Source organism: Aplidium turbinatum, chromosome 17 (genome assembly GCF_918807975.1).
Source record: "Aplidium turbinatum chromosome 17, kaAplTurb1.1, whole genome shotgun sequence".
In the NCBI taxonomy this organism is placed as follows: Eukaryota; Metazoa; Chordata; class Ascidiacea; order Aplousobranchia; family Polyclinidae; genus Aplidium; species Aplidium turbinatum.
The window spans coordinates 5077256-5099333 of NC_137488.1; the positions used below are offsets into that span (position 1 = coordinate 5077256).

Sequence of the window (22078 nt, forward strand, 5' to 3'; positions counted from 1 at the left end):
CCAAATAAGAGCCACCCTACTCTCTACTCTACTTAACCATACAATAATGTACAGATTACAACACTTTCAACAAGCAGAATCTTCACTCTGACAATCTGAATGATAGGGCTGAGGTTGAAACCCTCTACCAGTATGCAAAACTGCCAGGATTAGGCTCTAAGAAGCTTCCCAATCTGGGAATAAAGATTCCCACAACCAACCAATTAAATATTAAACAAGCTTAGAAACAGTACCGCTAACTAAAATTCAATTTCAAACAGCACTCTGCTTAAAGAATTAAAAACTTTTTTTTTTCACATTTAGACATTCAGATTGTAAGTAATTAAAATTTACAGTGATTATGATTATAAGTGAATTTCAAGCTGTACATGAATAAAAAACCAAGAACTTTAATTTTAGTTTGCAGGTACAGTAGTACGGTAGGCTACCGTAACTGCATATAACCAATAATTCTACAGCAAAAAATCCCATTTGATCAACTTTGTTACCTGTCGTTTAAAGCGTTGCTTTTCTTTTGCCAAATCTCTATCTATCTTATTACTTTTTATCTGGTCGGCATCTTTCTGCAGACAGGTAAATCCAAATCTTACCAACATGTTTGTGATTACTTGCCCCATTTGCTTTCCATTACAATTTTTGTCTCAGTTTGTGAAAAATAAGCAAAGTTGCCAAACATCTAGAAACAAAATTCACAACAGATTCACAACTTTTCACTGAATAATAATCAGTTAGTCTTTTTTTAGTCAGTCAAAAAAAAAAAAAAACAAAGAAAAATAACATAAGCAAAACAAAAATTATGACAAATACACAAAGAAATAGTTATGGTCAAAGGGCAAGAGGTCATAACAACAGCTGCTGGCCAAAGTAAAAATAAATTTTGCAAGCATTATTGTGGAGCTTAGAATAAAAAGTGGAACATCAAAATATTAAAATTATAATCAAAGGATTTATTTTTTTGTGCAATAAGTATATGATTCAACAGTATTCAAAGATAGAAATGTTTGTTTTTTGACAAAATATTGAAAAAAAAGTTTGCATTTCCAAGAAGCAGCTTCTAAATGCCACTTGAACGTAAAAGTAAATCAAAATTTTATAAAAGCATTTCATTGGCATTTAAATCACAGCAAAAGATAAAAATGCCGTAATTAAACAATCCAAAAATGTTTGACACAAGTTCAAAAATGTCAATCCATATGAAAATTGATAAGTCATTTAGCAACTTTCAATTGGAGAAAAAAAAAACTATGGCAGCCTAACTTTTAAAGTGACGTCATTACCAAATTAAAATTCTGAAGCGCAATAACAACATCACTGTATGGATTTTCTAAATGTTTGAAGTTTTATGCTGTCAATTTAACCAAATGATAAGTTGACTACTATAAGCTATTGGTTATAAACATATTTTTAAAGATCCTTGTGATTAAATCAATCAATCATTTTATTTTTCGTCATTAACGCGTCCGGGACGAAAAAGATACCGTACTAACTACTAAAATCGATATAAACCTACCAGCACGTTAACGAACGGGAAAAGGTGGCAAAACCTCGAAAGGTTTAAAACGTGCCTGAATGAAAAATTATGTAGTAGGCTATATACGTATCAGTAGTTAGCACGGCCACAAAACCCAAAAAAACAAATACAGCAAAAAATAAAACAAAAACACAGAGAATCACACATGTAGTAATGAATGACAGCCTAATGAAAAGTGTTGTGGATTGAATTTGCCAGTTCCAATATTGATGTGGATGAGCAGTAATAATAATATTAATAGGATGGAGAAAGAAAACCGGACATAAAAGAAACCCATCCTCAGGCAAAAGCCCGTTTCAATGTGGCCCAGGAGAGCCGGTGTTGAGCTCTTTCTATAGTTAGACTGCACATCACACAGTAGCCTTCGACGATTGAGGTTTGATATCCAGTTTAAGTTATTGTTTCTTGTCCTGGTGGGTGATGGAATGGATGAGCTGGTAGATGATGATGTCCTGATGGTGTTGATGAAGCTCTCATCCCCTTTTGCGATGTGTTGTGTTGATTACCGGTATCGAGTATTGCGTTTGCTGTTAATATCTACAAACATAAAAATACAGCACAAGCAATCGATATTATTGTTAGGTAAGCCTAATTTTTTGTAAATAATTTCGGATTTCCACTAAAACCTTCACAAGAATGCAAGAAAGCCTTTCTACATTGTCTTTCTATTGCGTGTCCGTTTTGCTTAAATGTTGTTTTAGTTTGTGAATAAAAAGTGACTTTGTATCAGTCTTTCTAATTGAAGAAGGAAATTCGTTCCATGTTTTCGCACCTGTGAATTCTATTGAATGTTGAGTAAGCGTTTTTGAGAAGTAGGCTATGGAATGTTTAGAGAATCATTATCATGGTTTCTTGTAGACAGGCTGTGAACCTCTTTGACATATTTAAAAAGGTTGGTGAAGCAATCTGGTAGTAAATTGTTGTGAAATTTAAACACGAAAACACCAATTTCCAGTTTGAACAATAGCTCAATTGATATAGGGATCTTGCTACAACTATCATTGTTGGGACGGAAAATACGATGAAATTTGTCACAGATTTTTTTGAAGTTTTTGTATAAGTCCTTCGTTGCCATATTTCCAAGTCGTAATGCAATACCTCAGGTTACTTTCAATTAAAGAATGGTATAAGCAGATCAAATTTGACAAATTAAGACAGGGTCTAATCTTGGTAATTATGCCAAAATTTCTTCGAAGCTTTTGCAGCAAATGTTGCATGTGTGGTTTCCATGAAAGATTTTCATTTAGAGTCAGGCCAAGGAAACTGATATTTGGTAATCTCTCAATTGGTTGATCATTTATACTTAAGATTTGCTTACACTTATTCGCACGTAAACTGTTAGTATCAAATACCATGTGTTTTGTTTTGTTTACATTGAGTGATAATTTATTTGCTACAAGCCATTTGACAACTTCTTGCATTTCTGTATTGGCCGCTTCATGCAATTTATCCACACTCTTACCTGACATCAGAAGATTTGTGTCATCCGCAAAAATGATAGAATCAGTACAATTTAAACAATTTGGGAAGTCGTTAATATGTAAATTATGAATAATAGGGGGCCTAAAATAGAACCTTGAGGCACACCACACTTTGTCTCTAATGGAGTTGAAATACTACCAGAAATTTCTACTGTCTGAAAACGATTATTTAAGTAGCTTTGAAACCACTGGAGGGGTGTTCCTCTGATACCATAGTGATAAAGTTTTGTCAGAAGTATTTCATGATTTATATACTGTGTCAAAAGCCTTTGATAAATCTAGAAAGATGCCAAGGGTTGAGCACTTCTTTATTTTCCATTGCTTTGTAGATCTTGTTGGTTAGCAGTGTAGTAGCCTGGTTCGTGGAGTGGTTATGTCTAAAACCAAACTGCTGGGTGTAAAAGAAATTACGCTGATCAAGGAAATAGTATAATCTTGAGTACATAACTTTTTCTAAGATTTTTGAGAAGCAAGACAAAAGACTAACTGGTCTATAGTTACTGCAATTGCTTGGGTCTCCTTTTTAAAGATTGGTACTAGGCTACTTTACCGATTTTAAATGCTTTTATGAAGTCACCATGTACCAAAGATAAGTTAAAAATATGTTAGTACTTTTATTATGTTATCGGGGGTATGCAGGGCTGGGGAGCCGGAGCCTGGAGCGTTGGAGCCAAGCATTTTCTCTGGAGCCTGAGCTGGAGCCTTTTTAAACATTTCATGTGAAGCCGGAGCTGGAGCTACAAAATATTTATCAGCTCCAGCTCCAGTATTGAATACAGACGAAATCGGTTTATTTGAATCAAAACTTACATTGAATTTATTTGAATCAAAACCTGAAATCCCAAACCAAATCCAATCTGATGTACAGTGCCGGCAAAAAAAATCTTTACATGGAGTCGGCAAAAAAAACTTTACATGTAAAATCTGCAGAAGTTCTTAGCTTACTGTTCCCGCCAAAAGCATTGCGTCATAAAAACGCTTATAGTTACATCATTACCCACTCTCTGGCAACACTTCGCCGTAAAGCCATTGCTCTGCATGCGTAGTGTTGCTTTCCAGCTTCGTGAATAGTAAGGGGGCTGAAATCGCACAAAATTTTTTGTTTTCTCAAAGTTTCGAGGTCTTGCAAAAAAATATTCAAAAACTAAAATGGGTTGAAAGAAGAAGCAAATGGAAGAAAAACCTCGTGCCTTGACTTTGTGAGAGAAGGGAGATTCTGTAATTGCTGTAGCCAGAGATATTGAGGTCTCCAGAGAGGCAATGTATCACCAAAATCTTTGCAATGAGTGAATATTTCACCTTTTTAATTGATAAATTGCCTCTCTTGAGACCCCAATATCTCTGGCTACAGCAATCAAAGAATCTCTCTTCTCTCACAAAGTCAAGGCACGAGGTTTTTCTTCCATTTGCTTCTTCTTTCGACCCATTTTAGATTTTGAAATTTTTTTTGCAAGACCTCAAAACTTTGAGAAAATGAAACATATTGTGCGATTTCACCTCCCTTACTATTCACGAAGCTGGAAAGCAACACTACGCACGCAGAGCAATGGCTTTACGGCGAAATGTTGCCAGAGAGTAGGTAATGATGTAACTATAAGCGTTTTTGTGACGCAATGTTTTTGGCGGGAACAGTAAGCTAAGAATTTCTACAGATTTTACATGTAAAGTTTTTTTTTGCCGACTGAATGTAAAGATTTTTTTTGCCGGCACTGTAAAGTAAAAACATCGGTTAAGCGCATAGCATACCGCTTAAAAGAATAAGTCGGATAAAGTATGGAGCCGGAGCCGCTGTTTAAAAATTTATAGCTCCGGAGCTGGAGCTAGTGGATGAATGCTTGATAGCTCCGGAGCTGGAGCCTATGCTTTTTTGCAGTGGCTCCCCAGCCCTGGGGGTATGCCTTAAAATTTTGCCTGGAATGCCATCAGTACCACAGCTTAACTTTGGTTTTAAAGATTTAATAAATCCGTAAATTTTTTCAAAACTTGCAGGTTTTAGAAATATTGATTTGGGTGATGAATTTGGAAGATACTTGGAAAAATGATCAGCAGAATGGGGAATTTTTTCAAGTAATTTTTCTGCCACAGAAGTAAAATATTCATTAAAGTGATTGCATTTTTGTGTAGTATCATTTACTACCTGACCATTAATGCTAATAGGGTAGTCACTTTTAGGTTTTTTCCTTCCAAGCAAACTATTTATGACACTCCAGGTCTTTTTAAGATCATTTTTGTGCTTATGCAGTTAGGGTTTTGAAATATTTTTTTTTCTTAAATTTCAAAAATCTTTCATAAGTATTTCTTTGTTTATTATATGCTGCTTTATTTGTTGGAGTTGGTTTTCTAAGAAATTTTTTATATGCCAATTGTTTGAATGGATGCATTTCTTTCAACTCATTATCATACCATATGTTATGTTCAGGGTTGTTGGTATTTTACCCGACCCAAAAAAACCCGGGTGGGTTTTTTTAATAAAACCCACTTAAAAAAACCCATAAAAAAACCCAGAGCATCATATTTGTCCAGTTTTTATTGGAAAATTAAAAAAATTTACAAAAACACTACAAGGCACTTACAACAAACTTTAAATTAGGACTTAAGGATGTGATTGTGAAGTAATTTCCAAGAATAAACTGAAAACGCAGTGGATATTGCACAGTACACAAAAATCAAGTAATGTCACTTTGTGTATACTACATTAAAACTCATTTATGCAAGAAGGCCTTATAGTTAAATTGGTGAAAGTACTACTCTACTGTAGTCTGTATATATGATGTGAAATGCAATTTAGGAGGCTATTTACCAATTACAGATTCTGGATTCTAACGCATGGCTGTTTCAGAGCATTTGCCTAATTGGCCACGCAATCGCTCAATTGCTCATCCATTACTATATATAATATATATATAAATGATAAAAAATATTTAAACATGATGGCATAAATGCTCCTTGCCTTCAAATCTAAACAAATGATGCAATAATGTGATTTCTACCACAGTAGCATCAACTTGGTATAGAAATCAGTGGATGATGCAACATCCAACTTGATCTTGAAACTAATGGATGATGCAACATTCAAGCAACAACAGCCCTAGTGCATTATTTTATTGAGTTATGCAAGCGTGTACTGTGAGTGAAAGGCACTTCACTCGTAAAAAGTAGTTTTGAGGTGAAATAAGCATGAATCTACCTTTTTTTGCATCTTTTTTAAAAAAACCCAATAAAACCCAAAAAAACCCGGGTTTTTTTAAAAAACCCGGGCGGGTTGGGCTTTTTTAAAAAAACCCGGGTTTTTCTCAACCCTGGTTATGTTTCTTGTTATTGTCATTACATACTGGAAAACAAGTTTTGAAAAGAGTATTATACTTGTCAATAAATAAATCGTATGCTTGGTTTGCATCAGTTTCATAATATATGTCAGAGATATCTAATTGTTGTAACTTTTCTGTAAACATAGCAATGTTTTTATCACATAAATTTCTATGTTCTTTTTGAAAATTACTCTGTTTGACTAATAAGCATTGTAATACTGGAAGATGGTCTGCAATACAGTCAGTGAGCACTGCTGTTTTTATTTGAGCATTGTAGACATTTGTCCAAATGTGGTCAATTATTGTGGCTGCTGAATTGCATATTCTGGTTGGTTTATTAATGATAGGATAGTAGCTGTAATCAAACATGGTTTCAACAAATCCGTTGGTTGGTATGTTTGTTGTTTAGATCAAGAAGGTTATAGTTAAGATCACCCAAAATATAACAATCATTTTTAGTTGATTGTAGAACTTGAGTTAAATGTTGAATAAAAGAGTAGTGAGATTTGCAGTCATTTTTAGGTGATCGGTATATATAATAGTCCCAACAGTATACTTTTTATTACTAACAGAAACTTCAATGAATAAAGATTCAAAAATTTTCGAATTATCTTTTGGCTTTACTCCCACTTCAATCAAATTATGAATTAGTCAAATATTTTTTTCTGATTATTATCATTGTTCTAACAACTAAAAAAGTCAGTCAGGTTCAGAAACATGCATAAGTTATTAATAAAGCTTTTGCCACCATAAGAGTGCTTCTTCAGCATCTTTTTCAAATAGAAACGTGTTTGTGATACTTTGTACAGTATCTGTATGTATATCTTGTTTCATCAATTCTCATGGGTTTCCATTGCTGTTGTTTTAAGTCAATTGAATTTACTGCTACTAACTTCTGGAAAGCAATCAAGTGAGCAAAGATTTATCTCTACGGTACGATTTAGTGCTGTGGTTCTCAACTGAGATGCCATTTACAATACTCTGGGTTGCTGCAAGCCATTTCTCAGATACCGTTGCATTTGTTGATTGAATGATGGAATCTTTATCCTCAGACTGGGAAAGCTTCTTTGAAGGCTTAATTTTGGCAGTTTTGTATACTTGTGGAGACTTTGACCCACTGACGCAGGCCTGGTCACTGAGATTGTCATAATATTATTTTATCTGTCTTCAGATGTTTAGCAAGGATCATTTTACTACTGAAATTTTTATGCGCAATTGTTTTTGTAACGTCAGTAAGGGCAAGTTTTTGATGTTTCATGATGACAGGTTTTTATTGTGGCACTCTTCTATTTGTTGTGGACTTTTACCAATTACCGGTACCTTTTGTTTGTTTGGTACCCTATACATATTTGTCATGTTTTTTGCAGAATTTAGTGTGTCAATTGTTAACTAGATTATTGTTCAATGGGCATCTGATGGGGCAAAGTGATCCTAATATCCCACTAGTCTGTGGATTTTCATGCTTCTTTAAAGATGTTAATAAACAAAGAAGCAAGAAGATTGATAAAGATCTCGCAAAAGAGAAGTTGTATTACAGACGTCAGGTAAAGTAGTGTTAACTATCAATGAAGCCTACTTGAATAGGTATAGCCTATACGATCCTAGAACTTCTAAAGATTTTTATCTTCATTTTACAATGATGGCTGCATATTAACAATGATCATAATAACACTAGGCCTAACACGAATTATTAGCCTTTGTAGACTTAATATTTTTGTTTATTGAGGTCTTAATTAAGCATCTGGTAGACTTTCTTCAGTTGTTATTGAATTTCTATTATCAATGGGTTATTTCCTGTTCATTTAAAGTCTATCTCAAGGCTTATGTGCAGTAAGGTTTTAAGTAGCCCATGCTTCATGACAAAATTAAATCAAGCATGTAGTTTTAACTTTTTGTTTTACTTTTTTTATGCATGTTGTAATTGCAATTTTAAAGAGAGCAGTCTTGTGTATTTCTAAAACATTATTGCTTTTGAAGGTTAAGCTTCTTCTGCTTGGAGCGGGTGAAAGTGGCAAGAGTACGTTTCTGAAACAGATGCGAATTCTTCATGGCGATGGCTATGACAGAAATGCTTTACTTGAGTTTCGACCCATCATTTATACCAACATAGTCAAAGGAATGAAGGTATTCTTTTTAATAGAAGTTAACTTTTCTGTTAAATAGAAGTTCAAGAAAATCAATTGCAATGAAGTGTACTTTGCATTATCAATGAAGGATTTTCGGCATATCTTTTTTGTATGTTCGTCTTATGTATCATTCTATCTATCTTTTTTTTTTTTTTTTTGTGTATGTATACTATATCATACTGATTGCTATGCATTTGCAAACGTTGAGGAGATGGTCTCAAAATGTGCATTGAACGAAGCACGTCATTAAGACATGGGCATATGCCAGATTGATGTTTTTACTGTGTTGTCAAGTGATGTAGAATTTGGTCATTTCACCATATGACTATTTCAGCGTCTTGCCATGCTTCATCATAATTGAAATGTTGTGTCCATAACCCTCAGTCAAGACTCTAATTGAAATAGGCTGCCGGAAGTAAAAACATTTGGTGCACCACCGTTATAGTTCATTTGTGGGAGGCCTATTTCCTGCATATTTGAACTCCATGGAAGTTCCTAAGATTTTGCACTCCAGAGCTAATTGTGTAGTACTTTGGTATGCATAGACAGTAGGGTGTACCATTTTTCAAAAAGTTTTTAGAAATTAGTGCGGCTATGTATTACGGGTTTCCACTTTTTTTAAAACGTATTTTGGTGAAGTTTCAGAATTTTCCCGCCAAAACTGTGGTTCTGCCGCCATTTTTTCAAAATGGCGGCCGGATGAGATATCATCAAAATTTACAGCCTAAAACTGGCGCAATGTGATCATATAATATGTCGATTACGGGGTTTTTGGGGTCACAGAACACGAATCTGAAGTCAAAAACGCTCTACGACAACAATTTTGCAAAGTGAAATTTTACCCTTTGAAATTTATGGTGAAATTTTACAGACATGGACACAACCTGACCAAGAATACCTCACGCCAGAATGAATAATCCTGAACTTTTGTCAAACTTTTGAAATAACAACACGATTCATTTACAAACAAATTGAGTTAATCACTCTTAGCCATGATCTATCCCTGTTTCTTCTGCATGCTATTCCTTATGGTTCAGTCCCGACTGATTTCAATTCGCAGTATTTTATCAATACATTACCAGAGTGCCGTTACACAATACCAGAGTGCCGTTACTCTGTGCCGTTACACAACAACCAAGAGAGCTTGCCGGTGGCTCTCGTCAGAACACCTGCCAATAAAATCAGTGAATAGCTTAATCCCGCGTTCCACAATATCGTTGACCACCCTTACGTTCAAAGCGAATCTGTTTAGTTTCTCATAAATTTTCGAAATTTTTCCATTCTGATACTGGCATTTGTAGTCACTCTTGATCAGTATGTTCCAAATTGCTTTCCCAATTGTTGCCTCCAGCAATGTACAAGCACCTTGCCACCTCCCTGAATTGGCAGCAGGCGGATCAAACAACATACCACCAATGACAACTTTCATTCTCTAGTTTTCCACCAATCTTATTACGACCTGTTCCTGAGATGATCCGGTGCCGTCTGGTATCTCAGGCACTCCCAGCAGCTGCATCATTTCTGCATTACCTTCATCATCAAAACTAACGTCAGACACATATACACAGTTAACCGTTCTGATGAAATATATCCTCCTATTTTCAGAATCTTTTCATCCCAGTAAATTATTTCCAAATCAGGGGCCTGGAGCTCATCTCTGATATTTTGGGAGTGAGAGGACTTAGTCTTATTAGCCAGTCTATGAGCTGTTGTGGCTGAGATATTAGTATCTTCGACTTGTATGCCGAACGCTTGAGCCACAGCAGCCACGAACATTGTTCTTTGCCGATAGCTCAATTAAAGTCGATCAGATGTTAAAGCTGTAGGCGACATAATCTTCATTTTCTTTCTCTTCCTTTCAGGATTTTTCCAGTTGTCACTGTCACTTTCTGTTTCTTCATCTGTACTCCAACTTCACTGTTTTAAGATTGTCAGCAACATCGTCTTTATATTTCTTTTCACCAGCTGTACTGTGTCGTTTTTTCTCTAGTGAAGTCCCGTCTCTTCTGCAGAGTATCTGTGCACAATGCGCAACCTAATTGATCTCGCTGGAGCGGATTTTTCAGATGTTCCAGATCTGTCTCCCAGTCAATGATACCAGAATGCATGCGAATTGACAGCGAGGTAGTCTTACATATATTCAGAGCATCCTTGAGCTTTTCTTCCATATCACGCAAACGTGTTTTAAATGAATCACTATTATTCCTCTCACGCCTGGAATCAAGTTCTCGTTGATACCGAGTTTCACACAAATTCCTCAGATGCCGGTCTATATCCGCATTTTTAACAATAAGCTTACACGATTCCTTGTCTGTTCCAGATTGCTTCTCGTTCTTCTTACCAAATACCAAACCCACGCCAAAATGATGTTTCCATACCTGGCAAATTTCCTCCCTTGCTATCACGATGGATTGGTTGATCGTTCTGTGACTTTCGTCTCTGAGGAACAACAGCCTAGCTGGAACGTCAGAGCTTTTAGGGAGCTTAGAAACACCTAGTCTTTGCTAGTGTTTCCAATGAGGAAGTACTTTCTTTTTGGTCTTTGTGCCAATAACCGCTATGCTTCACCGGCCGTCTCATTCAGTGACATAACTGAATCTTGTAGCTTGGGTAGAATCACTAGCTCCTCTTCGAGTCATTGTAGCTTATGATGATCTTCGTCGTGTAGAAGTAAGGCATTTACCCAGTTGGGAGAGTTTACTTCTGCTTTTCGAACCTTTTGGTCTGCCGTGGGGTACTCTGCTGTTGCTGCCCATTAGTTAGTAAGTAGGTATAGGTTAGCAACTAAATATACAGGTTACTGTAGACTAGTTAGTAGATTTTTATTGGATCTGAAGTAGCCTACACGAGAAAGTACATGTTCATTTTTCCCTCGTACTGATTGATATAATCACACCGACTAGAAAAGATTTTGCATACAATACATGCATTTCAAGGTTAAAATGACTAAAGATGCTCTTTTCATGTAAATATGCAGTCCAAAACAGTGTGATCACATCTTATGTCAAAATTCACTTTACAAAATTGTTGCCGTAGAGCGTTTTTGACTTCATATTCGTGTTCTGTGACCCCAAAAACCCCGTAATCGACATATTATATGATCACATTGCGCCAGTTTAAGGCTGTAGATTTTCATAATATCTCATCCGGCCGCCATTTTGAAAAAATGGCGGCAGAACCACAGTTTTGGCGGGAAAATTCTGAAACTCCACCAAAATACTTTTTAACAATAGTGGAAACCCGTAATACATAGCCGCACTAATTTCTAAAAACTTTTTGAAAAATGGTACACCCTAATAGACAGTACAGTAGTACACGCTCGGCACTTTGATTGTAATTTGTAATCGAATGTGTATGCATTTATTTTTAATTTCCGATCAATGGAAATTGTTCCAATTTTTAAATTTGAATAAAACATCAGATAGCCTAACTGCCTAACCTACTTTAGTGTAACTGTTTCTTGTTTTATCTGGTTTGAGGAAACCCCAATGTTGTATGTTTTGATCTGACCAGGTATTGGTTGATGCCAGAGATAAACTCGGAATACCTTGGGAAGAACCAAGCAGACAAAGCCAAGCTGATTATATCATGACATTCGATCGTTCTTTTTCTATGGATGTCAGTACATTCATGCAATATGTCCCACACATTAGAGAACTTTGGAATGACGAAGGAATACGCACAGCTTATGACAGAAGAAGAGAATTTCAATTGGTAAGTGATAAATTTGATGCAGAAAAATGCAAAACTACTGCAAGTCTGAGTTTAACATTATGTTCATTTTATAGATAAAGCCTAGCCTGCTGTTTTTCTAAACTTTGCAGTGTTTCAAGTTTACAACAAAGCGAAAACTTTACACCAACACTCTGTCGTAGTAAATGAATAGAAAACAATGCTGGTTTATGTCGTGAAATTATGCTATGTACAATATGGTCATAAACCTCTTTTCATTTTTCAAAGTATATATAAAATATAGATACCGTACTAAAACATTAAGCTTGAAGATGTAATACATATCACATTTTTGAAGCAATGAGCTCTGTTTGTTATATGTGCTCAAACTTCCCACTAAACGTTATCTTTATTAATATTTGTACTGATTTTCATAGTCAATGTGTGAGTTTACCATCATTACTTATGAGTTATGATGCTGTTGCTTCTGCTGTAATACCAGCAATGTGGCTCATTTTTGTGACCAGGTTTAGCTTATTATTTAATAGGCCTATCTTTATGTCCAGGGAGAATCAGTGCGACACTTTTTGGACAACTTGGAAAGAATTGGAATGCCAGTAAGTTATTCTTCATTAGTGCACTCTCAAAATTTTGTATACACGTAGCAATGTAAAGAAAAAAGTTCCTCTTAATTCAGTAGGATTGATTGAGGTATATTACAAGTTAATTCATCGAAAAAGTACACTTCATTATACTTGTTTCAGGATTACGAACCTTCAGTACAAGACGCTCTACTCTCTCGCAAAGCTACCAAAGCGATTCAGGAATATATTTTTCAAATTCGTGGAATTCCATTTCGTTTTTTTGACGTCGGTGGACAGCGAAACCAACGCCCGGTATAATTTTTGGTTGTTTTAAAAAAAAAGTGGAAAGTTTTTCAGGTTAACCTCCTGAACATTTTTCAAAAACATGTTTTTTTATTTTTGTAGCGTCATGAAGGCAATGATTGTAAAACTGACCTCATAACCTAATTTTAGACAGAGGTTATTTTATACTTAGTTTCAGTTTCATTTGTTCGGTTTGCTAGTGACTTTTTCTACGCTATTCTTGAAAAACAGGCTGTTCATATTAGATACACAGAGAACTTTGTTCTATAATGTACTAGCCTGGCGGAATTATACTTCCACCTCTATCAGTTTTATCATCATCTATTTTGCTTCAACGAAGCCTGGTGTTCATCTCGAAACATCAAGGTCGGCCAATTGTCTGCAGCGATTCCTCCATCTTTTTCTATTATTGGCATCTTCAATTTTCAGATTTCTTTTTGTCATATCATTTTTCACGGTGTCATTCTACGTTTTCTTTGGTCTCCCTTTTCTCATTTTTCCTGTCACAACCTTATTCTGAACTCGCTTTCCCAAATTGTTCTCATCCACTCCTTCAATATGTCCAACCCATCTCAGACGATGTCCACGCAAGCACTCTAATATCCTCAACAACAGTCCTCTTTCAAGAAATCATTTTTAATTTTGTCAAGAAGTGTGTTGGCACACATCACACAAGCCATCCTCTTTTCTGAAGTTTGCATTTGCCTGACATTTCTTCTCTTCATCGCCCAACATTCACTTCCATAACACAGCACGCTTCTTAAACAGTATGTCTTGTATAACTTACCTTTTAACCTGCGATAAAGCACTCCGCCACAAAGTGTGCCACTGTGCCTGACAATTCTTTAAACTCTGTTAGTCTGTCAACTCATTCTGTAGTCTTTGCAACGATCTCTGTGCTTTGTATGTAACCAGATCTGTCACAGCAACTACCACTTTGACGATGAACTTAGCCCCAAAGTTTTCTTTTTCAGAAGCTGACCATATTGTGTTTATGATATCCGTATAAAACATATCTGAAGGCTTAACTCTGTAAAATCATTGCTGAGCATTTTATAACCTGGGAGTCGCCAGTACAAGCTTAACATTCCCACGATGCAAGTTTGCAGTGCCAACAGCAACACACCAAAAAGGCAATATTTGTTTTTGTCCTTTCATTCTGGTTGAAACCAAAGTACGTGTATTTTGTCACATTATGACCATGTTAAATAAATACAGTGTTGTTGTTTTCAGAAATGGCTTCAGTGTTTTGAGGACGTCACTTCTATATTATTTGTCGCATCCTCCTCTGAGTTCGACCAAGTTCTAGCAGAGGATAGAAGAAGCAATCGGATGCAGGTACCGTGGCTTTCGTGTGGGGTGTGTTTTTCCAGCCTTCTTCAGACTTTGTAATGCTTGAGAATCATACGCGCCGACTTCCGGGGGGCTGGGGGCGGCGCCCCCCATAAAATTTTGGTTGAGGGGCAACAAAAATGGTTATTACAAGTGGTGTTTCAAAGATAAAACACTTCGCGAAAGACATTTAGATCATTTAAACGGACTTTAAGAATGCCGAAAGCGAAAAAACAGCCTACGTTGCTCTTGCCCGCAAAACAACAGCTGATCGCATGGCTTTCTCACACCGTATGGAAATTACAAAGTAGATGGTAGAGTAACTTACGCTGCTGGAATAGTCACGTAACTAGTATTCACTGCAATATTAAGTAAACCAGCTAAACTAGACGCGCTATTTTCAATGAGGTCTTCCCGCTGTGAGATCAATTATGATTCAACAGAATGCATTGTTTAGTTCGCAATGTGTGAGAATTAAATTGAAAACCAATAAAAGAAAAAGTGTTTAAATGGTCTTGGTCGCAGATATTGCCTGCATTAACGACGTCTCTTACCGCTATTGTCACCCAGCTAACCTGACACGTGGACGTCGCACAATAGCATGTTATAGCGACGTCCACGTCCAGATGCTACTATAGCGACGTTCTCGCCTGACATCACTGTTTTATGCGGCCGCTTAGGTTTGACATCGACTTCAACGATCATGGAATGTTACGTAATAAGAACGATTATATGCTACACGCAAAAATAAAAAAATCGATCTCTTAAAACAGCTCTTTCCGCTGTTTTGTCTGGTGAGCTTAGCATATTGCTCAACAAGTGCATAAAGTTTAGAATTGACAAGAAATCATTAAATTTGAAATCACTGCAAATAAACGTATTCAAAACTTTTACTTAGGACGACGCCATTTCAAACTCTGTAATCTACGTCGGCAATGATTTTGCCGCAGCAAAAATGCGTTCATTTTGAAAACTGCCGAGCTGGAGACAACAGCTTGTCCCGTGTATAAGTTGAACCTGTCTTTTTGAGGTGAAAATCACTTGCGAACATCTCGACCTATGCTCGAGTATATAAAAAACTGTGAAGACTTTCGATAAAAAATAGAAGAGAAAACACTTCGCCGTTGTTAGCGCTTTGAAGGTAAGTAATTAGCAAAACGAGCGAAACGAGGTTAATAAAACTGATAGCGGGTTTCCACTCTGCTTTAGATCATGATTTTTTGCGTTTATTTCGATAACTTCACTGTCTTGATCGTTGTTATTCACTCGCATGAAAAGGAAATGAATCGGCGTGTTTTCTAACTGTTTCAATTATGAGCTAACAATATCAAAATTTTTACGACTATAGGCGTACTACATGCGTAAAACTAATTAATCGTTTCAAGCAGCGGTTCTAATAATTTCGGTTGGCGACCTAGGTGTCAATAAACAAGACAGTAAGCTTAATCAAAGACTATTTTAATTGAGTAAAATAGCATTATGTTTATGACGTCATCACCTTTCTCGCCCCCCAAGGTCTTTTGAAAAGTCGGCGCCTATGTTGAGAATCTTTTACTTATAAAACAATTTTAAATTAGAATTACTGAATATGGCTAAAATAGTTTATATAAACTTCTTTTCTGTTGATAGCCTACTGCTTATTGTTTCATTTTTGCGATTAATATTAACAATAATTTTATATAAATGCTGGTTAAATATGCTATTGCTGAAGTAAAAATGATGTTCGCTTGCTGTGAAATGCCAGCATGTTGAACCGAAGTGATGAATACAGCTCAGCAATACAACTACCCAGCTAGCAAACCAATGCTTTTTTGCATTTAAAAAAAGCGCTGGTTTACTGATGAGTATGTGCTGCCTTACTGCTTGGGATTGAGAAGATTCCATGACATGTATTTTTATTTCCAGGAGTCACTGGATATATTTGAATCGATTGTGAACAATAACTATTTCGTGAACGTCTCTATTATTCTATTTTTGAACAAAATCGACCTGCTTGAGGAGAAAGTCTCTCGGGGTGTTTTGATCTCAGACTATTTTCCCGACTTTGAAGGCGACCCATCAGCTATGCCGGAGGTGCAGAACTACCTTGTATACAGGTACACTGTGTTTTCTTAAACATACAGAGAAAAATCGTTTCATGTTAGTGTCCGATGTTTCAAAAAATACAACATACCGTACTGTTGATTTGATCCCAGAATCGGAAGTATTTCCAATATTCACTGACTGTACTCTACCACCAGAAGGGGTAGATCAGCTTTAGTTCCAAACTAGTCTGCCTCTTGGTTAAAAACGAGGCAAACAATGGAGTATCAGTGTCAGTGTGTCTTTATAGTTTTCTCCTAAGTTCTTTATTTTATGTGTTATTTGGTATGGTTGTATGAAATGACCTTTTTTCGATGCGAAATTAATCCCATGAAAGTTGGCTTGAAATGAAAGTGAACGAAATTCTTTACGAAGTACGCAATTCAAAATTAAGTTTCGTGTTGAAAAAAATTTAGAAGTACTTTTTCAACACAAAGACAAAGGCACGATGTCTGAATTACTGGTACTGTGTACTGTATAATTCTGCAGAGAATCACTCCATGTGATTCTTTCTTAACTTGCCGAACTAGGAACGACGGCCCTCATAAAGAGTACCGTACGTAGAATCGCAGATGTGTCTTTTCAGTCAGCAAATCAGTTCTTTTTTTTACACTGGACCGAGTTAATAAGACACTTCGCAAGATCGATACGAAGATTGGCTTTATTTGTAATCGTAGTTCACAAACGTGCTGCATTTCTAAATACTGTGTTAAAAATTATGTGTTGTTTCCCTGTTACAAAACTTGTCACATATCCCGCCTAGTGAAATTTAAGTTTCCATGCAGGTTCGAATCCCAGCGGAGGGACACCAGTAAACCTTTTTTCCACCATTTTACCATGGCCATCGACACTAACAACATAAGATTCGTCTTTAATGCGGTCAAGGACACAATCTTGCATGACAATCTTCACCATCTTATGCTCGAGTAACTTTTCACCCAATCTTCACCATCACTGTTTAAAACGACCCACCAGCACGTGCAACTCCTTCCAAGATGCCTACAAGCATTGGACTGGTGGATTCTGATGAGTGGTTTCAGTCAGAAATGCAAGACAATTCTTTGAGACTTAGTTTCGGCCGGTTTAACATCTGTTTAGAGTTCTATACTAGGCTAGGATAAGACGACTAACTTGTTTCTATTCACAGCCCAACAGAACTATTTTGTCGATTGCATTTGACTTTTCAATATTTGACATTGAAAATTATTTCAAAAGACGAAGACGCAAAGACAGGGTTACCGCCCTTATTTTGAGATCATCAGCACTGTTTATCACAAGCTTGTTGAATTACTGACCTTGATATGTCCACTTTTAACTCCCTGGTTTAAGTATCGCTAGTGTGTTGAAGGCTTGCATTTCCTCTGAATTGTAATGCTTGGTGCTCCGTAATTGTCAAGGCATGTAAGGTGAAGAAGATTCAGCGCTGAAAAGCTTGCAAAGTGAGCAGATAACAGTCCAACGTTTAAAAGAAATGTAGATTAGATTATTTTCATTAACTGGCTTTTGGTCAATTTGTGTAAGTCATATCCAACTCAAAATACTAAGGCGACATCGATAAACGACGCTTTGGGCGACATGTTTCTCGTAAAGTAAATGTCAATACCTTCCATATAACACCGTTTCGAACTTCTTGCCAGTGAAACAAAGTGCCGTTATTAGATTTAGACTTTTTGTGTAAAAGTGCTACCTAAACCGAACATGAATTTCAGAATACAGTAGCAATACATGTACTGCTTATAGCTACTTAGCAGCATTACACCTTTTTACTTGGCTCTTGAAGGAGCAGCTTCTTTAGTACAGCACCGTGTTTGCTAAAGCCAACTATACTTTGGACGCGTCCCAGATCACAACGTCTGCAGACGTAGTAGCAATGTAAAAATGGCGTATTTTGCTTTGGGAGGGCCCCTTGCATGCTTCTGTATACGTCTAGCATAGACACGTTTGTCATTGAGACATGCTCCATTTCTCGTGTAACACTATTCGAATGTTTGGGTTATAGTACAACAGCGCCAAGCCATTGTATTTCTAGCTTTTTTCGCCTTGTCATCTGCAACACATTTGAGTGCTAGTTGAAATTGCAGTATGAGTGATTTTCTGATATTATAGTTCTTTATCATTATCGCATTGTGTTGTTGTTTGTACTGCCCACTTTGTATTGAATTAACAGTTAAGATTTTATGTGAAATAATCTGTGCCCAAACATAAATTTTGCTATGACTGCTACGATAATATTTAAAGAATGTTGTGTGTAAATATCCTTACCTGTCAACTTTGTAGGTTCCAGTGGCCATCACACAGGCCTCTGAGCTTCAGCTTCCCACACTTCTGTATAATCACTCTCATATAAGTAATTTTCTATTTTATAACAGAAATCTACTTTTTGGGTGCAATTTTAAAGATGTTTTTTTACAAGAAGATTTGAGTACTTGGAATGCATTCTTGTATTCGCCATTCAGGGTCCATATAAGTGCTTTTCTAGGGATTGTAGACCATGGGAGTGCGAAACTACATCCGCTTTTGGCTTATCCGCAACACTAGAAGAGTTTGCCTACGTTTTTTTTCTGGTTTACCAAATAGTGTACTTTTTATGGGTTATAGGGGAGGAGTGAAGTTAATTTTAAAGTAATTTAAAGTTTTTAGTTGAAAGCAAGCCAGCAGTAAACCATAAAAAAATGTCAAATTGGCAATTGACCCTTCTAATGTTGCTGGAACAGCGGAGTTGCGCGCCTCGTAATGTACCGAACTTTTACGTAGTTTCGCTGTAAGCATGTATGTTTGTTTTTTAGTTAATATCTTGCGATTCACAAGATTCCAAATTAAATCTTCTTTTTGTCTAAACTCTGTAAACAATGAGACGATAACTGAAAGTGTTGGAAATTCAATTGAGGAAATGTAGAAACAAAGCAGTCCATGGTTTTGCCACATCCTGTCGCATTCGCCTACGCTTCTGGGAATAGATCTTGTTTTAACCTGGTAAACAATCTTATTCGATTGTTTAAACTTGATGAGAATTACACTTTATGCGATTTCTTATCCGAGCAACATTATGCGCTGGCGTATTGTCCTGGTTGATGAATGTTTCTAGTATAAGGCTTCTGAATATGATCATCATCCAGATTCGGTTTTATCTCCACGAGTAGGGTTTATTGAATAATGCAACAAAATCTATAGTTACATGTTAAAACTGTCACAATGCAACAACATAGCGATCACAACTATATTGAATGTTTACAATGATCCGCCTACAAATGCTAATAAACGCCAGATTGATGATTTATTCAGCAGCATGATGTCCACTCTGCTGTTTTATTCTTTCAGAGCCTAACTTTAAGTATCTTTATCAGCGTCTTGAAATTTATTCTTGTTTTTAAATATATATCGTGAAAATAGTGTCGAAAGCAAAAGAAAGTTATTAAATGTCTAGTTTGTTGTTGCCTGTCAAATTTTGTATCAGAGTTAAGCTTATTCGCCTATTCCTTGCATAGTCCCGCTGTATTATGTCGCGAGAATACCTGATACGTGACGAGCCATTTCATATTCTTTGATTCTGCGTATGTTTTTTGCATGAACTGAGCCTTAATCCTTGTCTACTGTATCCCCGCTTCGTTGGTGCAAAATTTGCAATATGTCAGATCACATCCTCACAAACAACCCAGGCAGCAAATCAGTCGATTTTTACATTGATTCAACGTCTTCAGACTTTGAATCAATGTAAAAATGATTGATTTTTCTGTTTAGATCACAAAACTGCCTAAGAGCTATTTAGATCTCAACGTAAAAGGTGTGTGGATACAAGTAGCTTCCAGATTTTCCTCCCGAAGGTATAACTTTTTGCAACGCTGGCGAGTCAGTTGTCTACGATTGACGCATTTCAAAGAGCCTTACTTGCAATTGGCCAAAGAATGTAATACACTGCGTCTGTGCAAACGTACCAATTTCATAAGATGCATTTATAATGTTTATTTTACCAAATCCTGTCAGTATTCCGCGTGCACTCTTGAATGAGAAAGTGAATGCCTGCCTGTTGGAACATATGCAGTTTTTCTTTGCCAGTGTTTTCGGTTTTATAAACCCAGACAGCAAAATCCGTCATTTTTACACTGATTCGACGTCTGCAGACGTCTAGTCAGCGTAAAAAATCGGTTGATTTACTGTCTGGAAAGTGCCTTCTGACAACATTTGTTTGCAGATTTTAAACAGATTTTTATGTTATTTGTAACGTTTTTATTTTTGAAAGTTTTCAATCATTGTGTTGCACGCAGCAAAACCATCAGTAGATTGGTGACTTTTTAAATGTCGAACACCTTTTTCGTATGGAATTAACGCAGCAAAGTGCTTTTTAAATATGGATAAGACGTCTTTCAATTACATACTAAGCATAGAAACTAACTCGTATTTCAGCAAACGTTTCGAAAACTAACTATTTCCAATGCTGAAGTTCAGTAGTCTAATCGAAAACCGTTTAGTTTTCTAAACATTTGATGTACCTTGAGTTTAGTCGTCTGAATTTTGAGTTTTTTCGTTCTGGTCAGGTTGACCCGAAGCTCTTGTCAGTTTTCTTCTAGGTTTTTTATTGTTGCCTAAACGTAGGATATCTTATGCAATTGATCACTTATTGTCGATTACACTAAGATAGACTTGCCACATGTGTCTCAGCTTTCTATTCTATTGCAATGAATTTATTATTTCTGCTGATCACAAACAGTCTTTCTGGATTACTCTTCTAGTAATAATTGAGAATATCTTTCATACACTGCTGTATACATGGCTTTGCAAATATACTTGTGTAAAGCAGAAACGTATAGCATTGTTTAATTTCAATCGTCCCTTGTTGGTTTCTTTTTCATGAATGTACTTCTGCAGACTCGTCACTTTTTGCGCTTACTTTTGTTGTGCGTACCCTGCATGGTGTCGTTTTTGTATATAGAAATGTCACGTTTAACTCTAAACTTATTAAAATTATTAACTTTTTATGTTCAATTAACGCACGATTGTCTGACTTTCTTAAATTTGATTTACGTTTGGATCAATGACTTATCAGAGCAATAAATCTCTTGTTACAGTTGTGGCCAAGCTTTCTTGTTTGTAGTGCACATGCCAGCATTAATTTGATGAATGCAAAATAGCAGTAAGCTTATCATCTTTGTTTGCAGTTTATCTTCGACGAAGATGAAGCCGATTTGCTTTATCTCATGTTTTAAAGTTCTATTTGCCTAAGTCCATAGTATGCCGTTTACAGGTGGCATGCAGCACAGAGTGGACCCAATGTCAACTTGTGATTAACTGGCGCATTTTGTTGACACTCAGACAGTCACGCTTCAGAATTGAGATAATTTGACCTTTTTCACGGTAGCTTACTATTGAGTTTAGTTTTTTGTACGAGTTAGGATAGCCGATTCTTTTCCAACAGCGATTGTTTTCGCCCTTTTTCTTTGTCCATCCCATCATTCTCATGGAAATCAGGAAAACTGAAAATTTACCAATCAAACGTTAATCCAGCTTTGTTTGCGTATTCACATATCGCCTCACCGGCCAACGATCTAGTCTAGACATTTCCTTTACTTGAAGTCACTTCATCTTGCGTTATTGCAGCTTTTTTGCTGCGTCGACAAAGCTTCTGTTTCCAAGCCGCTTATTAGAAGATTTTTGCATTGTGCTT

General features: G+C 36.3%; 1 protein-coding gene across 1 annotated transcript; it reads left to right on the top strand.

The window, feature by feature from the left end:
- Nucleotides 1-7735: 7735 nt before the first annotated feature.
- On the top strand, nt 7736-21487 carry LOC145786347 (guanine nucleotide-binding protein subunit alpha-13-like). The gene is made up of 8 exons (XM_082597990.1): nt 7736-7864; nt 8298-8444; nt 11960-12160; nt 12685-12735; nt 12883-13014; nt 14239-14343; nt 16243-16433; nt 17205-21487. Exons 1-8 carry the CDS (start codon nt 7736-7738, stop codon nt 17347-17349), a joined length of 1101 nt encoding a protein of 366 aa, XP_082454116.1. The 3' UTR covers nt 17350-21487.
- Nucleotides 21488-22078: the final 591 nt, after the last annotated feature.